Below are 25044 nucleotides of genomic sequence, written 5' to 3'. Positions count from 1 at the left end.
GACTAGATGTTGTTAAACCTAGTGCTCAATTCTCAGTGCTTGTCTATTTAACCTATTTCAGCTTAATCTGACAAAGCTGACTATTCACTCCTCACTAATACACTTTCTTTTCTTGGCTTCTAGGACAGCTTAGTTTCCTGGTTTTATTCCTGCTTCACTGGATATTTCCCCTTGGTCTCCTCTGTGATTGGTTCTCCCTAATCTCTCAATGTTGGAGTGCCCCACTGCTTAGTCGTTGCTCATTTTCTCTCGCTACACTCATTCCCTTGGTGATCACACTTAGATTCATGACTTTAAAACCATCTACACACTGAAGTTTCTCAAAAATATATCTCAATGGGACCTCTTTCCTAAACTCCAAGAGGATCACAGTGGTAATAGTAAACATGGCGAGAAAGTGGACATAGTTGGAGTATATTTTGGAAGTAGGGCTAGTTAAATTTAGTAGGACTAGATACCGGCATGAGGGAAAAAGCAGCAAGGAGCAACAATCTCTATATACTTCAGTTTCTATAATGGTCCTCATTTCAAGGAACCCTAGATTTAAGCATTTTTCTCAGAAAATTTCTTTTACTAAAACGTACTGGATCTTCTTCCTCTAATCATACAAAGCCTCTTTGGGAAAACTCTTTCACATAGGATCCATGAGAGTAGAGAATTTGCCTGTGTTATTCACTGCTGTATTCTCAGCATCTAGAGCCATATCCAGTAGTTCCTGGCACATGGAAGGTACTTAAGGTTTGCTGAATGACTGAACAATACCTCCCATATTGTCCCTTGGCATGCTGCCTACTTAACTCACTTTTTAATAGATTGACTCTTCTCATTCCACTTATTCTCCATATGTCAAAAATACCTGTTATAGGCAACTTCTAACATGGCTTACAATGATTTCCACCTCGTGCTATTCATAACCTAATATAATCCCTCCCCTTTAGTGTAGGCTGGACCTAATGATTTGCTTCTAATAAAAAGAACAGACAACAGTGATGGGATACCACTCTGCGATTAGGTTACAAAAGACCCTGGCTTTCATCTTGCTGGTTTTTTTCTCTCCCTGGATCTTCTTCCATACTTGCTCTGATGGAAAGGGCCACCTGGAAACTGAGGGTTGTCTCTGGCAATCAGTCAGCAAGGAACTAAAGGCCCTTAGTCCAACTGCCCAAGAGGAACCTGATCCTTCTAAAAACCACTGAGCCAGCTTGGAAATAGCTTCTGCCCTAGCTGAACCTTGAGATGACTATGACCCCCACTGACACGTTGATTTCAGCCTGTGAGAGACCCTGGGCTGACACTTTGACTGTAGCCTCATGACCAGTTCTGAAGCAGAGGGCCCAACTAAACTGTGCCTGGATCCTTGACCCACAGAAACTTTGAGATCATAAATGTGTGTTATTTTACACCAAGTTTTGTTACACAGCAATAGATAACTAATACACTACACTTCTACCTGATGGAATGAAAAGAGAAACCAGAGTTTCCAGCCATGTGTCTTTAGGGGAGGTTTTGTGCACCCTCTTAAAACCTCAGTTTCAGTATTTTCAAAGTGGGGATATTACCTACCAGATAACAATGTCTGAAGAATAAATGACATTTCATAATTTATATAAAGACTCTAGCCAGAGTCTATCACATCCTAGGCAATTAATAAATGGTAATTTAAATCTGAGATCATACATGTCTCTCACCCAATTATCACTAAATAGCAGGCCCTTCAAATCTCTTTTTAGAAGCAGATGAAGGTTTAAAATATTAAATTTAAAATAAAAATAAACAGTAAAGTATAATTATAACCTTGTCACAAGTGAAGAAATGAAATATTTGAAAACTAATTTTCCTGTAAATTACTGAGCCTTGTCTTTCATTGGGAAGAAATTAAATAATTTTTTAAAAACTGTAAGATACATACTTTGTCAGCAGCTGTCTCAGGAAGAGACTCTTCAATGCCAAGTTCTCGTCGTCTTTCAGCCCTAACTTCTGCATAACTACAAATAGAACAGAATTTTAGTGTTTCATCATTCATTTAAAATACTGCAGAGGTGCAATCATTCAGTGTTGGTTACGTGTCTTATTCATCACTAGTTTCAGACTATTTTCTATATGCTACACAAATGTAAAACATATCTATAGTGTACTATATTAATTCAAATTGCATTTTTCTAATTATCTCAAAAGTGTTTTATGCTACTGTAAATGATCCATAACTACAAAGTACTTAAACTAAGAGGAATTAAATAAAGGAAGAGTATGCTTATGTACTCCAGTTTTCCTTTTACATGATTGACTTTGGTACATGAAAGATAGTTACAACTTTGCTCTAAACCATAAAATTTATGTCAAGAATTACATATCTATATATCCCTGTATTCTATTTCTATATAATGCTTGTAAGCAAATTTAATATTATATTGAAAATATATATCAAAAATGGGGAATAAAATCACTTTGTAGTTCATTAAAAAGTCATGCATAAAAATTACGTTGTGGAAACCACTATGAATGTTTCTATAATTCAGAAACTCTATAAAAGAATTACTACCTTACTACGGTGTGAGTACAAACAATAAACTCTGGCCTTGAATTCCACTGATGATAAGTGATATAATAATGAGTCTGAAGCCAAATCCACTGTTGTCCTTTGGTCAGGAACCTATAATAACATGATTTGCCTTTCCCGTATTGCATTACTAAGAAGAAAAGAGAAAAATGTTTTTTGATTCATACTATTAGTTATGAATCTGTTTTTTAGCCAAAGTTATCATTTACATCTAAATTTATATATATAATTATTCTTCTGGCTTTTCAATAACACATATATCAATTATAGGAAAATGCTATTCTGCAGAGACAGCTTAAGGTCCCAAGCAATGAACACACCTTCCACAGTGCCCAATTTATAGCCTGTTATTGCTGGTCTTAAATATTTCATACAAAACACATTTTCAAATACTCAAGCTTATTCACTATTGACTTCCTCCTGCCAAGATTTACTGAAGATAATAGCGGTAAGCAATCACCCCAGAGTTTTCTTCCCATGGGTACCCTGGCATGTACAGCATCTTTGAGGGATTTAATTCTATACCTTAACAAACCAAAATGAGAATAACTTAATTGAGTGAAGAACTGATTAGTACAGTATTTCTCAAAATATTCTCTGTAGATTGTAAGTTCTGAAGGCTTTTGACAGAGATTAAGCAAAAAGTAGGTTTTGTGGTTAAATTAATTTGGGAAACTTTGTTAAATATGTTTATTTAGTCTTCTCAAAACCTTGAGTATGCTAACGCATGTCAAGAGTCTGGGAGAACAGGGGTGGGGATTGATTATGAAGTGTTTCTCAGTCTTCCTTGACCACAAAATCTGTTTTTAATGGACGGGTATTTAGTGGAACAAACCTTAGGAACTGCTGGTCAGGAATCTCACTCTCTCACTTTTTTTTATTGTTTTTAAAGATTTTATTTTTTCCTTTTTCTCCCCAAAGCCCCCCCGGTACATAGTTGTGTATTCTTCGTTGTGGGTTCTTCTAGTTGTGGCATGTGGGACGCTGCCTCAGCGTGGTCTGATGAGCAGTGCCATGTCCGCGCCCAGGATTCGAACCAACGAAACACTGGGCCGCCTGCAGCGGAGCGCGCGAACTTAACCACTCAGCCACGGGGCCAGCCCCCCACTCACTCTCACTTTTAATGAGGAAATGAAAGTCTATAAAATTTAAATTGCTTGTCCAAAATTACCCAGCTAGTTAACAGAAGTGTCAGATCTTTTCAATACATCATGGAGCATAGAGCCAATATCACTTGGAGTGAATTATGTTTTCTTTTGTGCTGAAATGACTTTACTCTGAAAATCTTCCATATAGTTGATGCTATTATATAACATGCTTTATTTTCATATAGAGGGGTTTATTAGACCAGCCTAAGACATCATGAAAGTATCTTAAATATCTAATGAAGCTTTAGAGGGCACCCAAGAGGGTAGGATTTGGGGAGGAGGATCAGAAAAGCAAATAAAACCTATCATTAAAACAAACTTCTGAAACAAAGCAGGAACAGCATGTGGTAAAATGGTAGGTCTAGACTAATCCTGTCTCTGCCACCAATGAGTTACGAGATTGTGAGTAAATTACTTAGCCTTACTGTGCTCAGTTTACTCATGGAGATAATAATAGTATCTAATTTCTAGAACTGTGGTGATGAATAATGGAGATAACGTACATAAACTGTTTAGAAGAGTGCAGGCACAATGAGGTGATAATGTTTCTGCTGCTAGTAAAAATAACAGCAGGTAACATTAAGCACTCACTATGAGCTTTCTAAAAGAGATTCTTTAAATGTGTACCTACCTCCTGGGCAGACTTACATGCCTAGAAATCAGAATGTATAAAATAGTCTTCTAATAGTTTAGCATACTATTACAATTTTCAAAGGAATCTACTTCTTTTACTCCAGATGTAGAGCTTACAGACTTCAGAACAAGGTTTATTAGATGCCTGTTATAAAACTGCACTTCCTATTACAAACTGAAATATGTAAAATAGGAACAACTTTAATTTAAACTTGATCTAGGATTCCTCTTGGATTGGTTATACACATAAAGTAAAATCTTGTATATTTCAAAAATACAAAAATGGTTATAAGTTTGTATTTTATCACCTTCTATTAATACAAGTTATTTATATGAATAAAGATAGCTATTATCACCAGAAATAACAAAATCTACTTACAGTGCTCATGACATTTTGCCAAATTTTCTAGGTCATCCACATGATAGTAATCATAGCCTGACGTTCCCAGAACTTCAAATGGCAAATATCCTATTATGGGTGGTGCCCTAAATTACATATAAAACAATTAATATTATAACTTTTTCCATAAGAAGAAATACTCCAACTAGAAATCAACTTGGGGGGGAACTTTTATTTTCTGAAAAAATGGATAATGGATCTGAATGTCCTGATTAGAAAAAGTTTGTCCTTGAAATCCATTAATTTCAAGAATTATATAATATGACAATTACTTTTTATGGAACTTAAAAATAGAGTTACCTGTGATCTAGAAATAGGAACTTCCATTCTAAACTATGTCTAGATGTAAACTCTTCATTAGGTTCTTCAACAGTGCACATTTCCTACAAATAAATTAATAATTAGAATTTAGAAATACATTTCTGTGTCCTTAGAACAATCCTAGATATTGTTAGCTATAAGTCATTATTAGATAACTTTTTCCCGAACAATTTTTTAACACATTTTTATTTTCTGGTATTAAAGAATAACAGTACTAAATGATAAGTAAATAAATATATGTAGGCTTCTGGGGGAGTACTTCTCCTTCTACACATTTCTCTATTCACTCACATGCCTATAAACCCTAATTCTGAATTCAGATCTCTCTCCTGAATTACAGTTCTATATTTCCAACTGTCTGGATGTCCCTACACATTAAAAACTCAGTATGTCCTAAAATGAACTAACTGCCTTAACTCCTCACACCCAGTTACAGTCTTCCATCTCACTAATGGAGGCAATACCTGTGCTGTGTGCCATTAGTCTAGAAATGTGATAGTCACAACACACTCTTTCATTTTCACTTTCACCATTTTAATGGCCACTACTAAATCCTGTGAATTTTACCTTCTAAGTTTTTAAAAAAATCTATTCACTCCCATGCATCTTCAGGGTCTTAGTTTAGACTCTAGACCCTTGCCATCATCAGCTCACATTATTGCCACAGCATCTCCCCCAAAAAGTCTCCCTGTCCTTCAATTCATCTTCTGTGCTGGCCATAATTACCTTACTAACACTCTAATGTGATTTTATAACTTCCCTGCTTAAAAACCTTAATAGTTTCTCATTCTGTTAAGATAAAGTTTAAATTCTTCAGCATGGAGAAAGAAACAACAAAGAAAGAAACACACTTCATTTCTGGCCTCTCCTTACTTTTCAAGCGTCGTCTCCCACCATCCCTGCCCATTCCTGACACAGTAACTCAACAATGTATTCCTTCTGCCTCTGTGTCCTTGAATAACCTTCAATAGCCCAATGTAGTGATTAAGAGCTTGGGCTTTGAGAATCAATCCTAGTTCTACCTCTTAATAGCTGTGACTTTGAGCCAGTAACTTAACTTCCCTAAGCACCAGTTTCCTTATATACAAAATAGGATCATACTAGCATCTATCTTATAGGTTTGTTATAAGAATTAAATGACATAATGCACACAGAATATACAGCATGTAGTAAGCACTTAATAAATGTTAGCCACTGCTGTTATTTCCTAAGAGCAAAACAAGCAGAGCAAGACTGGTTTAAGATCCTCTAACTTCTAGTTCAGTACTTTGTCCTATAATACTGTGTCTCTCTAAAATTTAAAATCTTAGCCTGACTTATTTCCAGACACTTTCTAACGGTTGAACTCTTTCATTTCCCCACTTTCCTACTGATCACCTACTTCTTGGGGCCAGGAAATAAAAATAAATTATTTAATAGAATTTTTTAAATGAAAAGGTAGATTATATGCAGTAAAAAGCCACTTATATATTTCCAAAGAAAATTTCAAAAACGATCTTTTAAAACTAGACTTTTGGCCTTTCCCCTTTAATGTAGATTCTGGACTATACAAAACAGCACCCTAAAATTTTGCACAAAGGCAGGACAATGGTGATATATAGCCATCGGTTAACTGCAAGGATATATACTTAAAAATTAGTTATATAATTTAATATATACCTTGATAACTCATTATTTGTTTCAAAATTACCATACTCATGTATATTTAACAACTAGTGGCCATTACTACTTCAATGTTTGCAGGAAGTTTCAGTCATTCTGGAAACAACAAAAAATTACATAAAAATAGTTCTCACACTGTGAAGTGAAATCTCCTTTTGGAAATAAAATTAGAAACGTACCTTGATGAACTGAGGTGTAGCTAATCTGACAGTAGCTACAAAACAAACTCTATCTTCATAAGAAGGCCTGTGTGTGCGTTGTATAGTTCCTTCAAAACCATTGTGTGCTGAAGTGGATACTAAAACAATAAGGAAATATGAATCTTCAGTTACTCCAGGAAAATCTAGTTTTTATTCATGTTCAAATATCTACATCTTTAAGAGTTTAAAAGAATACCAAGTTAAAATACATTGTAAGAGAAGCATTTTAACTCACCACTGTTTAAAGATTTGAAATTTCCTATAAATTTCACATATTCATAGGTGGACGGCTCCTTTGGGTCTATTGTTCCTCGAAGCATATGACAACAGAATTCTAACTGATTTTTTGCTGAAATAAAAGAAAAAATAGGATATATTTGTGATTTATCATAATGAACAATATATCACATAAAATAAGATTATAAGAGTTGTGTAAGTTTACAATCATTATTTTCTCGAACAGAAGTCTTCAATGACATTTTATTTAGTCCATAATAGTATCTTCAGGAGACGATCTCACCTTGTCCTTAACAGAGAAAACAAATCTTCTGACATAAGCAACTCCATGATTTCCCCATTTTTATCCGTCCTTCCTTCTCATTCTTCACTCTGATTTCAAAAAAAGGTTTTGCTTCTCATTCTAAAGCTAATGCTTCTATCTCTACCTTGAACAGTGTCTTTTCTATCTTCTCTAGGACCAGGGCCACACCACTGTTATTCATTCCTTTCACATCCATACATTCCCTTCTTTGGGTCCTTACTTTCTACTTTTAAACTTGTTCAGGTCTTTCCATCTCAAAAAAATAAAGGGTTTTTCATGCTACTCTTTTTAGTATTATAGATCTCCTCCTCCTTTTTCATTATGTGCTCTACTTTCTATATATTCATTTCACTTAACTTCATGCACTGTGGCTTTCATCCTCACATCTTGACAAAAATTGCTCTTCTAAAGATCACCAAGATTTATATCGTTAACTTCAATAGTCTTTCCTCACTGTTTCTACCTCTTCTTAAAACTCGTATGTCTTCATTCCAATAGCATGAAACTTGCCTTACTCCTTTCTATGTCTGTCTCTTCCGCTAATCAGTCTTCAGACCATGGGCATTCACAAAAGTTCTTTTAATGTTGATCTCCTACTATCTTTCATAAACTTATTGGCACTGGTAAACTTATTTACTCCTAAATCTCTCTCACCAACTCTAATATTTTATAGAAGACAAAGTCTCATATCACTATTTGCTTTCAGGACATTTCTACTTGATTGTCCCATCAGTAACTTAAACTCAAAATATGTGAAAGTGAATTTATCCCTCTTTCCTCCTAAACCAGGTGTCCTCCCCCTTTCTCCTATGTGTGCTTATCTCCCAAGTTAGAAATCATATCAATTTCATCCTTTCTCTTCCTATCATGCAGCTCCCAAACCAATCTATCACCTGGACCTACTATTTATTTTATCAAGAAAGTTCTCATTAGTCTTTTTTTCCAGCTGAGCATCCAGTACCACCAATTTAGTAAAGACACAAATTACCCTGCATCTAGGTAACTGCAAAAATGTATTCTTTATGCCTCCACACCCTTCCCACTTGGATTCAACCTTGCCTACTACTCTTAGACTAACATTACTTTCATCATTATTATTTCAGTAATCAAGGACCAGTGACACCTCTCTTTGCTCACAGCATCAAACTCATACTCCTTGTCATCATCATGAATGGCTTTATCACCAAACTCAACAGGTTCAAAATCTAACCACCTTCTTCCTAAAACCTTCCCCACTGATGATCCCTAGCCACTCTGTCAGCTGTGCCTAACACCAAGTCATATCGAGTTTATCTACTCAACACTCATATACACACTTTCCTCTCTATCCCTACTCCTACTGCTTTCCTCTTCATCTTTTCTTCTATTGCTATCTTCTTCATCTTCAGTTTGGTCCTTTTCAAAATTTTCCACTTGAGAGTTTTTTTTCAGATCACAAAACCACCCAAATCCCCTTTCATTGGCTCCTTGCTATGCAAAAAATCAAACTCCTTAGGATAAAATATTAGGCCCTATTTCCTTCTTTAGACACAAATCACACCACCTGAACTATCCCACCTTCATTATGCCCCAAATGAGCTACTTGCAGAATCCTGACTTTTTCCAAGCAATTTCTCCTCTGTTTTAAATCATGTTTACTCCTTTGGCATGAAACACTTTTTTTACTGGGGAAATAATTTTTTATATATCAGTTGTTTAACAAGGGGGTCAGCAAGTCATTTAATTAAGGCTTTTTCTATCAAAATGTTTTGTTGCCATCCATACCTCCGATCCTAGAAGCAGAAGCCTCAGGTATGTCTTTCTGCCAGAGGCTTTCATTCAGTTCTCCAGCCACTTCTGGCTTATGAACGTTCCTAACGCGGACTCCTTCTTTGTCCACCTCTTGCTATGTTCCAGGATTCCACCTTTCTAATTCTTTTCTCCCTGCTCTATACAGTTACCTCAAGCAATGTCATTCGATCCAGGACTTCAAATACCATTTACAGGCATATAACTGGCCTCTACATCAATATATCCAGCCCAAATATTTCTCTTAGGTGAAAGACTAGAGTGGTCTATTTGTTGATATCATAAGAACCTGATTTTAAAACAATTATAAATAGGCTTGAAATGGATTCTCCTGGTCTCTAGTTCTTCTCAACTCCTTCTGACAGTTTATCCTTTCTTATCAAAGATATACATGCACACGTACTTACTCATATATGTATTTGGATGTGTGTGTGTGTCTATATGTATGTGTATCCCAATTCTTGGACAGTTAATGTACTATAGAATTTGAAGGTTCAAAATACAAAGAACCTTTAAAATGATTAATGTCAGGGCGGGCCCTGTGGCCGAGTGGTTAAGTTCACATGCTTCACTTCAGGGTCCAGGGTTTCGCTGGTTCGAATCCTGGGCGCGGACATGGCACCACTCATCAGGCCACGCTGAGGCGGAGTCCCACATGCCACAACTAGAAGGACCCACAACTAAAAATACACAACTATGTACTGGGGGGCTTTGGGGAGAAAAGAAGAAATAAAATCTTTAAAATGATTAATGTCAGTATTACCAGAAAAGTCAAAATTTAGAAATCGTTAAAAAAGTGATTAAAGAAGATATCTAATAACTAATGGTCAAATACAGTGTTGTAATTTAAGATTTTACACAGCGTAATTTAGTAAAGAAAATTAAGTATTCTGATCAAATTAATTTGTCCAATGAATCTAGGAGAAATGTCTGATTATACCATATTTTTATACTTCTTAAAGGCGGGGACTGTTTTTCACTATTCTTGGCACGTTTATTATATAGCACAAGTGCCTGGCACATTAGATACATCCAATAAGTCACTGTTTAATTCTGTTCAATTAATAAAGCAAACAATTTCCTTTATTTAATAATTTAAAAAAATACACAAGTTATTTTTTTCCAGTTTCAGTGTTCAATTGGTTAATGATGGTGAAAATGAGAATGTTTAATTCCCTCTCATTAAATATAAGATTTTATTTAAAAATTAATAAGAATAATTTCAACAAACAAACAAACAACCCAATCAAAAAATGAGCAAAGGATCTGAACAGACATTTTTCCAAAGAAGATATACAGATGGCCAACAGGCATATGAAAAGATTTTCAACACCACCAATTATTAGGGAAATGCAAATCAAAACTACAATGAGCTATTGCCTTACACCTGTCAGAATGGCTATAATTAACAAGACAAGAAATAACAAGTGTTCGAGAGGATGTAGAGAAAAGGGAATCCTCATAGACTGCTGGTGGGAATGCAAATTGGTGCAGCCACTATGGAAAATACTATGGAGATTCCTCAAAAAATTACAAGTAGAACTACCATATGATCCAGCTATTCAGCTTCTGGGTATTTATCCAAAGAACACGAAAACACAAATGCGTAAAGATATACGCACCCCTATGTTCATTGCAGCATTATTCCCAATAGCCAAGACTTGGGAACAACCTAACTGCCCATCAATGGATGAATGGCTAAAGATGTGGCATATATACACAATGGAATACTACTCTGCTATTAAAAAAAAGATAAAAAATTGCCATTTGTGACAATATGGATGGACCTTGAAGGTATTATGCTAAGTGAAATATGTCAGATAGAGAAAGTCAAATATCATATGATTTCACTCATAAGTAGAAGATAAAAACAACAACAAACAAACACATAGATACAGAGATTAGATTGGTGGTTACCAGAGGGGTAAGGTGGCAGGGAGGAGGGTAAAAGGTGATAGGGCATATGTGTACGGTGACGGATGGTAATTAGCCTTTGGGTGGCGAACATGATGTACTCTACACACAAATAAAAATATTATGATGTGCACCTGAAATTTATATGTTATAAATCAGTTACCTCAATAAAATGAATATATATTAAACATACGCAGATATAAAAAGCCAAAGTACTGAATATTGCTAATAATGTAATGCCATTAATGTAAAGAAGAAAGAGTACATGTGTTGCCTTGAATATTTGTAAAATATTTTCAGCATTTTCTTCAAAACACTACGTTTCTTTTTTAATCTACATCTAGATAGAGGACTAATAATTCTGGGCACAAAGATGTGAACTAGACTTTTACAGAGTATTATTTTGTAAATTTTAAGTTTGGAAACATGAAATATATTACTATAGAAAATAAAGATTTAAAAATTATTTAAAAAATTAATAAGAATATATTGCCAAGTTCCATTTTTGTGTAAAATACAGTTTTATGGCATAACTATTATAACAAAAAAGAAGGGATTTCAATATACTCTGGAATAGAGTTTAGACTTTTAATATGGTCATAATTCCATTTAATTTTTTTTAATATTTAAAAAGGATCTAATAGGATATATGGAATGATGCTTTGTGTTAACTTAGCTAAACATGTCTGTGTTTGTCACAAACTTATAAAGTAAAGGATAGCGCAACCAAACACATTTAACGTTTTGCTTAACAGCTACTACTTACATTTTAAATATTCGGGGGTTAATGAATCACTTTCCAGCAGATGGGTAGAGAGTATTTTATAAACCTCTGAATGTTCCCCCTCTGGGATAAAATTAAATATACTTTGATCCACAAGATCAGACTGAAAAAGAAATTTATAAAAATAAAATAATTTTAGTAATTCAAGAAACCTTTATTTTAAAAGTATATAATTACTCTTAAGGCATCAGATGAGCATATGGTTAACTTTCGATTATCTGTAAAAACTGACAAATGTCAAGTTACAGAGCACAACTCAGGAAACAAGGTGAAAGAAGGTTAGCACGACCTCCACGCCTCTGATACTAGGGTCATCAGATCCATGACCAATGTGAGACTCTGAAAGTCTGATAAATTATTTGCAAAGGTGAGTTCACCAAATTTGAACACTTAAAATATAACAGGACTAAGAAAGCTGATTAGAAAAATCTTTGGCTACAAGCTGTAGCCTTATCATACATTCAAATCTCTGGTAAATTATGCCGATACAGACCACAACAAAGAACACATGAAAAGATCTGACTTTGGTGTTATTTCAGTTGTCCAATGTGTCCTTTCTTTTTGATTTCATGTTTTCTAGCCATCTACCCTGTATCCCATTGTCAAAAAGCAGTGATGTTAGCTAGCCAAAAAAAAAAAAAAGGCAAGTAATATGTTAAGCATTATAATCCTTGCTAAAATATGTTTTTTTTTTTCTTTTGAGGAAGATTAGCCCTGAGCTACCGCCAATCCTCCTCTTTTTGCTGAGGAAGACTGGCCCTGAGCTAACATCCATGCCCATTTTCCTCTACTTTACATGTGGGATGCCTACCACAGCATGGCTTGCCAAGCGGTGCCACGTCCCCACCCAGGATCCAAACCAGCGAACCCTGGGCCGCCGAAGCAGAACATGCACACTTAACCGCTGTTTCACCAGGCCGGCCCCATAAAAATATGGCTTTAATTATGATTCATTAGTCAAGAGTAATTTGACAAACATCAGGTTGCCTACAATTTGCCACGGCTGTGGAATCAAAACTGTAAGATAGTTCCTATCCTTAAGAACCACTGACAACAAAACTTCAGTGACTTCACATTTCCTACCAAATCCAGTCCATTCTACTTGCTATCTCTACGTTTTCAAACTGCTCTGTGGAATCCCAGGGATAGTGATATCTGAAGGACTGTGGAAGTAGGGGTGGAGGGTAAGGGAAGCGAAAAGAGATGTGGAGGCAGGGCTAATGGTCTTTCCCCCTGCATTCAACCAAAGCAGTTCCACTTTTAAATATCGTAAAGATTTTGTTAAATACAAAATAAGAGGGGCCAGCCCTGTAGCCAAGTGGTTAAGTTCTCGCACTCCGCTTCGGCGGCCCAGGGTTTCGCCGGTTCGGATCCTGGGCGTGGACATAGCACTGCTCATCAGGCCATGCTGAAGTGGCATCCCACATGCCACAACTAGAAGGACCCACAGCTAAAATATACAACTATATACTGGGGGATTTGGGGAGAAAAAGCAGGAAGGAAAAAAAAGAGATTGGCAACAGTTGTTAGCTCAGGTGGCAACCTTTAAAGAAAAAAAAACCAAGACCAAAAAAAACCCCTCAAACAACAACAAAAAAAGAGACCAACAGGGATGGTGGGAGGTGGGAAAGGGGTGTTTTACTACTCTCCGTAGGAGGCATCCATTCGCATTCTTTCTTCTGTTTTTTCTCTAGCCCTCAAAGTCCACCCCATGAAGTGGAATATCCTTCCCCTCTCTCTCCACATATTTGTACCCTCCATCTTTCAAAGACCAGTTCAAATTATTTCCTTCAAAAAAGCACTCTCTTAACACCACAATCCACAATAAAATTCCTTTAGTACTTATTACTCATATCATTCATTTACCATAAAAAATATTTGTTAATTATATTTTAATGTCTATGTCCTGCTGCCCCCTAAGTGAATAAAAGGTCCCTATCTCTTACATCTTTATCTCCCTCCCTTCAAATCAAGGCACATTAACACTGTGCTTTGCATATAACAGTTACCAGTAGAGTAAATGATTTTGGATTAAGGAACTATTTGATAAAACTTAAGGGGTAACCACACCAAAAATATATCTGTATTTTAATAAGGGATTTTTCTGAAAGTCTGAAAAGCCTCTAGAACAGAAAGAATAAACTGAAAATTCAGGCAGGAATAACAAAAAAGGCTAGAAAATTGCCTTTTATTGACAAAGTTTTAAAATTAGGCATTGATATTAATGTGATAAATAGTCATGACAGAAAAACAAGACAGTAATTTGAAGTGAGAACTAACTCTTTCATTTTGGAAATGATTATAGCTTTCTACTATTATTTATCCTTACTGACAATTTCTTCTACTATTTCAGTAAGTTATGGTTTGATCCATGTTACCCTGGCTTTTCCATCTATAAATTTATATCCAGAGAAAAGCATACAAATGGCTAGTACAGAGAACAGTATGGTCACAAGCACTGCTCCTCTTCCCCTGACACTTGATAAATCTTGAGGATTAGAGTTAGCAGGCAACTAATTAACTAATGTGTCAAACTTTCCATTAACCACTACATTTAAAATCTCTAAATGAAGCTGATCATACTTGATGTTGCCATACCATTCAATCAGTTCCCAAAGACAATTTGAAGGAAAGAAAAGAAAATGGCAGCTATCTGGACCTTATATCTCCCTCAATCATTTTCATGAAGAAGAAATGTGAATCCTGTTGATTATCATACGACACAAATCAACAGCCTTTCTGTTTTTCCTACATTAGGTCAATGTGACCATTTAGTGGAAATTATTAACTATTGTCTTTTCCCTCAGGTAGACAACCAACCGTTACACAAACCTGCTGTAGAGAAGCTCCTCTCCAAAAATGTCAAATATATGTTGGATATAACACATTTTTAAAAACTGTGTCCTTAAGTACAGGCATAAGGAACAAAAATTCTGGCCCCTTCAAATAAGCTTTCATAATCATTAGATAACTATTCAAAAAAGTCTAAATCCAATATTTCTGTATACTACATTTATACCAGGCAAAGACTATACTGACTTTCTTGAAACACACTTGTGTTTAAATTTCCAAATTCCCAAGTTACGGAGAGAAAAAAGAAAAGGCTCACCAAGTTTTTTAACAGTGGCACTTTTAGTACTGGGCCCTGTTAGGCTGTAATGTGGCTAATCATGTTCCCTATATTACATGGTTACAAATTTAATATATTCTTTCTCAGGAACACATTTAAGCAAGTGTGAGGAAATCACTCTAAAGTTGTAAAATTTTACAAATTTTAAGTTCTCAGTACAGTAAGAGACCCAACTGTATGTCTTGGCACTTCCTCTAAATTGTTCCACAATTAAGTGTAATTTTTCTGGGTTTCATATTTGCTGATAACATAAAGGGGCTGGGCTCAGGATGTCTAAAATCTCTTCTGGTACTGAGGTGGTATGATCTATAACTTTGTCATAGAAAGCCAGATCAGGAGAAAAAAAAATCCATAAATTCCCTTTCCTGATTATTAGCCACAAATATGTTAAAATGTGCCTAAATTAATTTTCTAAGTATGAAGTGACAAAGTTAAGAAAACTTTTGTTGTTGTTTTGTTTTTTGCAGGACCTATAGAATCAGTTTTATAATTTGATAGTCAGATTTAAAATTTAAATTTAAAAATTTTAAATTATACTGACCACTAATTGAGATGGCAAGTTTTAATTTCTTAACAGAACTGAATTATAAACACTAAATCCTAAGTTAAGGATTTGGTAATGTTTCTTCCCTTCTGGGCAACAGCCATAATTCTATTTTAGAAAAAAGGTGTGTATATTAAAATACAAAGGAAGGAACACCATTGCTTTAAGCCTTTTGCTTAGCATCTATTACAGTTTAATTATTAATGATAACCCAAAAGAGAAAATCACGTATTTTTTCCTTATTGTGTTTGATCCTATACCAGTATTATTTTCTCAAAACACACTTGTGTTTATGTTTTCAAACCATCAAGTAACATATAATTCAGCAATGTCAGTGATGTGAAGGAAAGTATCCACAGTAACTGGAGAGCAGCAAAAAATTGTTTTAATAAAGGATACTACTAACTCAATCTGAAATGAAATGGGTTTACTGGATTGGCAGCAATCTCCTCTGTGCCCAAATTCACCTGCCTGTCTACAAGCTTTGGCTGACATAGGCAATTAAAAAGATTAGAAGATGTAAGTAACAGAGGAAACAGTATAGGGTATATGAGAACTCTCTACATTATCTTCTTGATTTTTCTGTAAATATAAAAACAGTTCTAAAATAAAAAATTTAAAAAAAAAATCCAAGAGGGAATGGGAGGGCAAAGAGGGTTTTCATTGAGGGGGGATGTTAATGACCACTTGGATCCCAACTAGATCTGTTATGGACATGCTGTTTATTTCAAAACGCAATTAAACATTCCCTCACAATTAAAGATCGAACACCAGTGTGCCATTATGAAGGAATTTTTAAAACACTCACATCAAATAGTCTACTAATTTTCATATATTCAATAAATTGAGTGTCTCTCTCTGAGAAACTAGCTAGTCCATGTGGATACAGAGATAAAGTCTCTGTACTTAAGAAGCTTACACCTACCATAATTATAAAAAATAAACAGAAAGTTACAATTCACTGTAAGTGTCATGATGGCTGATGGCAGTATGTATAAGGTAACATGAGAACAGAGAGGAAGGGCATCCAATTCTGAATGGAGTTCAAGGAAAGCGCCCAAGAAGCAGGCTTTTAAAAAGTGTGACCACATTGCAAATGATGCTCTAATTATGACTAAATTAAAGATTACATAGTCTCTATAAATACATAACTGAAAGAAAAACCAATTCAATTGTATACAAACAATTGTATGTGGTTTAAAAACATATAATTATACCTTTGTTTAAATTACTTAATCTTATCTTAATTGTATCTTAATCCTATAAAGAATTTCTTTCCCTGGCTGTTTTTAATATGCAACTATTTTTTAAAATAGAGCTGCCCAGAAAATTCAGTTTAATCAGTCTGTCCTTTTCTCTGCTACTTACATGTTGGTATAATCTCATTGTTCACTTTCAAACAATTTTTAGATGTTGGGCTAATCACCTACTACTTGAGCTTACTTGAAAATAAAGCCCCTAGAAAAGCAGGAAAACCAAGTCATTTTCTGTGTGACCAAAGAAATTAGCAAATTACTTATTGTCTGGCTTTCGGTAAGAAATTACCCTTTTAGAATCTGGGCTTTTAAGTGTGGAGTCCATTATTTTTATAAAGTATAAAGGAGCAGAGTAATGAGAGGGAGATGCTGCTTTTCAACACCTCTTGAAAGAGACCTTTACAGAACAGTTTACTTTGTATTGTCATAAATTTTCAAGAGATGAGCATTGGAAGAGTAATTTATAAGTAATGTCAGAATATTTATACCACAAGCCTCATCTTAAATAGGAACATTACATATTAAATAAAAACTTCAAATTCATAAAAACTGTCAATTGCAGCAGAGCACCTAGCACAGTGTCTGGCACAGAGTAGATGTTCTCTCATAAATACATGTTGAGTAAAATAGCAAAAACATAATTCATATATTTACCATTCTAATCAAATTATACAATTCTTTACTAATTATCTAGCCTTTCGGTCATATTGATAAATTGAAAATGGCCATTATAACACTATCAATTCACATCACAGAGCATGAATGTTTTTATCTATTACTTTTAGTGTTCTTCTAAATGATTCTTTAGAGAAAATTATTTATGAGTTCCTCCAGCTGCAACAAATTATCTCAGTAGAAAATTACTTATTCTCAAGATATTCTTACTGATTTAGCAACATCTTCACCAGGCTGATTAAAAAGGAAACGCTGAAAATTTAGCATCAGAATAAAGAGGGCAGGAAGAACAGAGGTTAGATAAAGTGGTTGTTGACTACTCACTGTAGAGAGTCGACTGACCTGAGAAATCATAGCCACGCTAAAACAGACATATCTGGAGCTCTCATCCCCACTCTAAACACGGTTCAACACTGCTCTGGAGATCCACCTCCAAGTGCTTTAGAATGTTTAAATAGGCATTAAATAAGAAAGAGATCACAGCATTTTTATACTCACTGGTAAATGTTCAAGTAATGAAGTTACACTCTCAGACACATATATTATGCTTCCATCTGTCATGATTGCTAAAAAAAAACCATCAAGAGCCTGAAATTAAACATAATGGTCAGTTAAATGAAAAGAAAAAAGTATTTCACAGAACAGAAATAAAAATCTAAGATAAATGACAAGGGACTTAATGTGGAAATTTCCAGAGCATTGTCAGAATGCTAGCTTTTCCCCCTTTACAATACCTTAGTATTTATCTTTGTGCATTTTAAAATGCTTCTGGAAAAAAATCACTCTATGGCCATCTATTGGACAGTTGGCTTCTAAAAGATAAAGACAATGTTCTATCTTTATCATATGTATATTATATTAAGATGGCCTTATTGGAAGATGCCAATACCTCGGAAGCACATATGCCATAAATAATACGTCTGGCACACAAAAGAACACATTATCACCTTTTGATTACATTAACAGAGAGGTGTATGACTGAAGTGTAGGAAGATACATAGGGAAGAAAGTGAAAGGGAAATTAAGCTGAAAAAGTAGGCTGTCAGATCATGAAAGGCCTTGAATATCAGGTTAATAAGGACTTTGCTCACGAGTAGTCTAGAAGTAGTGTTAAAATGCGTTTAGAGGAGAAAGAGAATTAAGTTAGGAAAATCTCAGTGGCTTTTGGAATAGTCAGGGGAGTTAATGAGGATCTGAAGAAATTAGTAGCAGTAAGACTAGAGAACAAAGAATGCAGGCAAGCATTGAGAAATGTGAAGTTAGAGTTCAGGAGAGAAGCCAGTACAGGGGATACAATACTTAATAATAAAGCAATCCTGTAAATTACATATTACAAAGTATTTTCATTTGAGAGTCCTAGGCACAGAAGTGACAGCTGAAGAAATGAGATCTGCAAAAGAGAGAAGCATACCAAAGATAAATACTTGGAGGAATTATCTACACATGGAGATGAGGAGGAGGAAAGTGCCAGAGAAAATGACAGAGAAGAAAGACACACTGTTGATCAAGGAAGTCAAGGAAAGAGAGAATGACAAGGTGAGTGAGGAGGAAGAGGGATGGTTCAATGTAAAACGAAATTAAATAGGATATGGAGTAAGAAAATGGGAAATGAATTTTGGTGACTTTCAAAAGAGTTATGTCAACAGGAAGGTGAGTCAAACTATAATGAGTTTAAGAGATAAGTGGATGATCAGAAGGCTATTATAAACCACGTTTTTTATGAACTTTAGAAGAGAAGAAAGGAGAAAGGACAAGTTTTAAGGAGATCAAGTATCAGAGGAAGGCATTTTAAAAAAGTAACTGAAGCATATTTACAGGCTGAAGAAAGGAAGATCCAGTGGAACGGATGTTGAAGATATATAGAAAGAAAGATATACCATAAGAGGAATTTCTCTTCTCATATCACAAGTTATCATACTAAATTCAGATTTCTTGTTTAATTATAGGGCTCTCTCAAAGAATAGTAATCTCTGGTAAGAACCATACCTATCTTCTTCAACATCGTATCTGCAGCACCTAGCATACGTATGGCACACGGCAGGTAAAAAATACTTGTATATAATTTACGGACGTGGGAGTTAGAGCAATCTCCCTCTAATTCTAAGTCATTGTTGAAGTATATGTTGAACGTATGGAAAAAAGCACCCTTCCCCTCCGCTTCTATCGGGGGAGAGATCTGGATATCAGAAAGAACTTATTTTGAATAGACACCTATCTTCTAGAATGGCTAGACAAACTCAGCCTTAGCTAATGTAGGGGAAGGCGATGAAAACTTTGTAATTTAAGCAAATTCATTAAATTATTTTTTACAAAACTCCTTAGTACAATAATGTCATTATTATTATTTCATAAGGGAGAGGGTCAAAATGATGTTAAGAGGAACATGCTTTTTTCACGTGAAGATAGATTGTGTCATCTTTGAAAGCTAATTAATATTTACTATGATGATCTGTATTTCCTTTTAGGATATTTGCTAGGAAGTGGGGTGCAACTCTCTTCTGTGAAGAGAATGAACTGAAATCAGAACTCTTAATGACTTAATTTCACTCCTACGACCAGAGCCCGTCCTTTCCTCTTTCAAAACAGGCAAAGCCTAAGCACAGAAAAGCTTCCACCAGCATTTCACCAAAGTCTTAATACAAGAAAGGACCCAGGGCCCAGACTTCTTTTGAGTGAAAGGATGTAATTTTCCAAGAAGGTAGTTGGTTACACCAAAAACTAAAGGGGCCTTGAGGAGGAAGGTTTGGGAGAGATAGAAGAGAGAGCAAGAGAGGAGGAAATCCTCCTCCCAATGAAGACTGTGAAGCTTTAAGTGAATTTTAAGTGAATAAATGAATTTTAAGATTTCAGTCCTAGTTCTTCCATTAACTAGCTATCTGACTTTGGACAAGCTGCAACTTCTCTGAGCCTCATCCATAAAATGAAGAGGCTGAACTGAATGATCTAATCTCTTCTACTAGTAGTTCTAACATTCCAAGATAGAGCCTTCATCTGAAATTCTGCTGAAAATGTTATCTGGACTGCCTATCCGTAATCTGATCAACATGACTACACAAGAGTAACACAACTGGGTTAATTGGACCTAGGTTGCAATATATACATACACTTGAACATATTCTTGTATCTTGCACATATCTTGGCATATTAATGTTAGAATGTATATTTCCTTGGTAGTTGTAAATACTCACTGAAAATCAAAAATATGCTTGACATATTAAAAATAAATAAATGTAACTTTTTTAGAAATGTAACCTTAAAAGCTGTGAGGATAATCATGAGAAAACTAATTTTTTATTTTCAAAAATTTTAATATGTTTAAGTTTTCTCTGTTGTATATTATAATCTCTAGAATCTTTATTTTTTATACTTACCTTAGTATGTACTACAAGTACCTTGGCAAATAAAAAAAAATCTGCCAATTGTTAAGAAAAATTTGAAGCCAATGCTTCTCTGTTTAGCTCATTAGTGAATAGGTAATTTACCTTAATTAAAGTTATTAATAAATGAGTATAGATATTATACCAATTTAGGAATTTATAAAAAATTTTTCATACCAATAAAGCAGGGTAAGTAAATAGTTTATGACTGACACAGATCTTATTAAACCATTGCACTGAAAATATAATCATACAATAAAAATTATAGAGTGATTAAATGAGTTATTTCCTTTCTTTGTTGTAGACAATAGCATTTCTGTACCCGTTCATAAACACATTACTTATATCTAAACAGAGAATTTTGGACAATGTCAAACTACTTTTTAGAGGAAAAACATTTTAACAAATCAGGAACTATTATTTGGTTTACAACTTAAGTGTACACTAACTTAAAGAGCTAATTGCTGATTACTGAGCTAAGTTCTATGCCATGGCTAGCTTTTACTGAAAAGTTTCACGAGCGCCACTGTGCACAGGGGTTGAGGCCATGGGGATCAGAGGCCAGTCTACCTTCAATGAATCCTAGGTGAGCTACTTACTGTGTTACTTTGGGCAAGTTTCATAATCCCTTTGTTCCTCAATTTCCTCAAAAGTAAGAAAGGGACACTAATAGTATCTACTTCATAAGATTCTTGTGAAGATGCACTGAGTTAATATGTAAAAAGCACTCAGTTATTTTTCAGATTTTAAACACAGGTTTAAATATATGCAATATATATATATACCCCAACAAATTTTCATATGGTAACGTTTTTGCTGACTATATAAAGACTTAATTAATCCAGTGATTAACTGTTCCATCTAAAGTATAAGTAAAAAAATAACTCAATTTGCAAAATACTCTATGTTGCTTCAGACTCAGTCAATATACAAAGACACTTGAGACATGGTCATTACATACACATACATGACACAGACAAAGCTTAAGGTCTAAAATAATAGACCCAAGCAAACAAGACAAGAAATGTAAATTATTTAACAAACTCTACATCCCCATTTCAATTGCTTTCCTGTACTCTTTCTATGTCTATTTTCTGTTATGTATTTTTCTTATCCTTAGCCGTTCCTGCCTGTTTCCTATTTACTATAAATTTTTATGGAAATTTGACAATCAACTCTGTGTACTTTGTGTGCATAGCAGTTACCTATATTATTCTACATATGAAACAAAAAGTAGAAAAATAAAATTGATAGGTATGAGTGACAAAATTTTTGTGGATTTTACAATTGATTATATGAGGTATTAAATTTTTCAATTACAAGCAAATATACTCTGAATTGTTTTCAAAAATAATTTTTTCACAGAATAACATTTACTTATTTACTTTTAAAACTTTCTACTTGAGTAAGAAGAGTTGCCTTTCAATGTATGTTTCATTGTTTTAATATTTTCAGAGTACTTCACTTATCATTTTATGTTGTGTTAGGGGGATTTTAATTTGTTAAAAAAAATCCTACTGTCTGGTAAGATAAATTTCATGTGATGAATAATACATATTATTCTTCATTTGAACGTTGTTAATGTGGTCTCAGGTAGAGAAACTTGGTAGCTATGCGTTTCTGACTTTTATCAAGCCTCTCACAACTTTAGATAATATTGAAAATATGAAAATTTGGTATTACTTTACCGCTTGGTGCTATTTCCTTACAATACTTAAAACCAATTAATTTTAATTGAAGATACAATTTATTGATTTACAATGAATTAAGACTTTTCAATATTAAACTGTTAAAACTATACTAAAATTAGTCACCCCTGTGATTTCTTTTGTAAGGAAAATAAAACCTCAAAAAGTAAATCTGGACGTACCTCTAACATTAATTGTGTAAACTCTTCATTACTAAGGAATGTAGGTTTCCAGTCTTGTCGAATTTCACTAGCATCTGACTGTGCAGTAATTTCTGTAAACAGATTATTTGACACATTAGTGACATACTCCAAACACGGGGGAAGGGGAGGAGGGTGGTGCAAAAGTCCTACAAGTTGCCTTCTCTCCTCCCACTCTAAGGAAAGACGGGAAGCATAGGCAATAACATTTGTTGGTCTAGGTAAGTATCAGGAGGTCCAGGTTTTGGTATGATGAAATATTTGAGCTAATGTGGCAAGTTATCTCCTTGGATTTAGTGTCTTGGAAATACTAGTCTCTGGCTTTTCCAGGGAGCTTTGATAGCCTATGTTGCTGATAGGCCTGAGATTGTTTCCTGCTTGACAGAACAACCAAAACCAAATTAGAACAAGCAGATTAGATCAAGCGTTATGAAGAAATTCTCTTCCTCTTCCTTTCCTTGACATTTAAATGGCAGAATCTAGAGCAGGCCTAAGGACATGAGCCTGGAGGAAAAGAGCCAAGGAGGTCAGCCAGTCTGCTTTAACAAAGAAGACTTTAGGCCTGCCTATTGCCTGGCAGAAAGATTCCTCCCAGACAGAGGTATACTATTCTTAATTAATCAAGGAAACTAAATTAAGATTTCAGGCAAAACCTTTATAGTAATAATCCCAGAGTGGTTTTGCTTAGTATCCTCTCGCATGTTTTCTTAGTGGTAGTGACTGGTCAAAAATTTGGAGATCCCTGGCTTGGGGCACACATTTTAACACTATTACTACAGTTTATTTTGCAACATACTTCTAATGGACTTAGTTATGAGAGAGCTATTCATAAATGATGAAACCTGAACTATTTAGGTAATAAATGCTTTTCCATTTTTAAATGCAGACATACTAAAACAACCAGGCAAAATAAAACTCCATGTCATAGATTTTACTCTACAAAATATACTCTAATGTACAGTGAAAAGTACAGACTAAGTTATTTTAATTTTTCTATATAAATATAGAGATATACAAATATAGCATATTAAATTGACACCCCAAATTTGGCATACTGGAAATGCCTGTACTAGAATATGAAGAGTAACTTAAGAAGTCCAGCTACTAATTCTGTGGAACATAGTCATGCTTTTCAAATTCACAAGAATTATATATACTCTGAAACAAGAGATTTAAATCCACAAGCAAATCCCATCAAGTTCAGTTAAACATAGACTTCTTTTAGAGTAATAAGCATATAAGAATTCCCTTTCAATTTAAGGAAAATTTTACTTTTGTGAGAATTATATATCCAATTTTGAAAAAAAAAAGCTGATTTACTTAATGCCAAAATTAATACTCTATTTCATTTCATTCAACAATCACTTACTGAACCACAACGTCTGAGGGACTGAGTGTGCTATCTAACAAGGGACACTTAGGTTAGTGGAAATGCTATGTGCAGAGGTAAAATGTAATGATAACGGTGGCAATAAAAATGAAGACCAGCAATTTTGACACATTTACAGAAGAATCAGCAGAATTTGGCAACTGTGATATAGAACTAATAAGGAAGATGAAAAACATCCAATAGTCTTTTCAGGTTTGAGTCCTTGGGGGACTGAAAAGAGTTAGGAAATGGAAATGGAAAAAGGACAAATGGAAAAGGAAAGTTGAGAGAAAGAGGTGACTTGACAAAATGAAAATGAATTCAGTTTTGGATGCATCGAGTTTGAGGACATGCAAAAGAAAGATCCAGAAGTTATCTGGTAATAAAAGACTGAAAAGTTTGCATCTAAAAGTATAGATTTAGCCGTTTAATAGACAAGCAATAGCTGAAGCTATAGAATGAGATAATCAAAGGAAAGAGTGTAGGGAAAGCAAGAGCATAAGAGATAAAATCTTGAGAAATGTCCAATTTAGAGGGCAGAAAAAGAAAGAAGCAAGCAGTTAGTTTCAGTTAGGAAGAGGGAGGTGAATGAAGAAGTGCCGTATAACACAGGCCAAGAGAAAAGAAAGCCAGTGGAGGATGGATGAAAATTTCCACTGCTTCAGAGATGCAGAAGAGGATGAGGTATAAGAAAAAGCTATTGTTTTACTAGAGGCAGAGGGGGTGGGGGTAGTGGCATTAGTGAAATTAACAAAAATAATTTCAGAGTGGTGGAGCATAAACCAAGCAAGTAATGCATTACTGAGTGAGCTAGGCAGATGTATATAGAGGCACTATTTATAAATTTTCCTTCTGAG

General features: G+C 34.7%; 1 protein-coding gene across 50 annotated transcripts in view; it reads right to left on the bottom strand.

Annotated features, from left to right (window-relative positions):
- The window catches only part of CLOCK (clock circadian regulator), a 124047-nt gene that overhangs the window by 35218 nt on the left and 63785 nt on the right, over positions 1–25044 (bottom strand). For 30 of the 50 annotated variants that reach the window (XM_005608761.4, XM_070261664.1, XM_005608763.4 and 27 more), the window contains 9 exon segments: positions 22801–22892; positions 18052–18141; positions 11931–12051; positions 7157–7270; positions 6901–7019; positions 5039–5121; positions 4718–4824; positions 2540–2687; positions 1910–1985 (listed from right to left, as the gene is read on the bottom strand). In XM_005608761.4, the coding sequence (XP_005608818.1) occupies positions 1910–1985; positions 2540–2687; positions 4718–4824; positions 5039–5121; positions 6901–7019; positions 7157–7270; positions 11931–12051; positions 18052–18141; positions 22801–22892 (950 nt within the window). 50 annotated transcript variants of the gene reach the window in all.

Source organism: Equus caballus, chromosome 3 (genome assembly GCF_041296265.1).
Source record: "Equus caballus isolate H_3958 breed thoroughbred chromosome 3, TB-T2T, whole genome shotgun sequence".
Classification (NCBI taxonomy): Eukaryota; Metazoa; Chordata; class Mammalia; order Perissodactyla; family Equidae; genus Equus; species Equus caballus.
The sequence above is the reverse complement of the archived record's forward strand: the minus strand, read 5'-3'. Positions and strand labels throughout refer to the sequence as shown.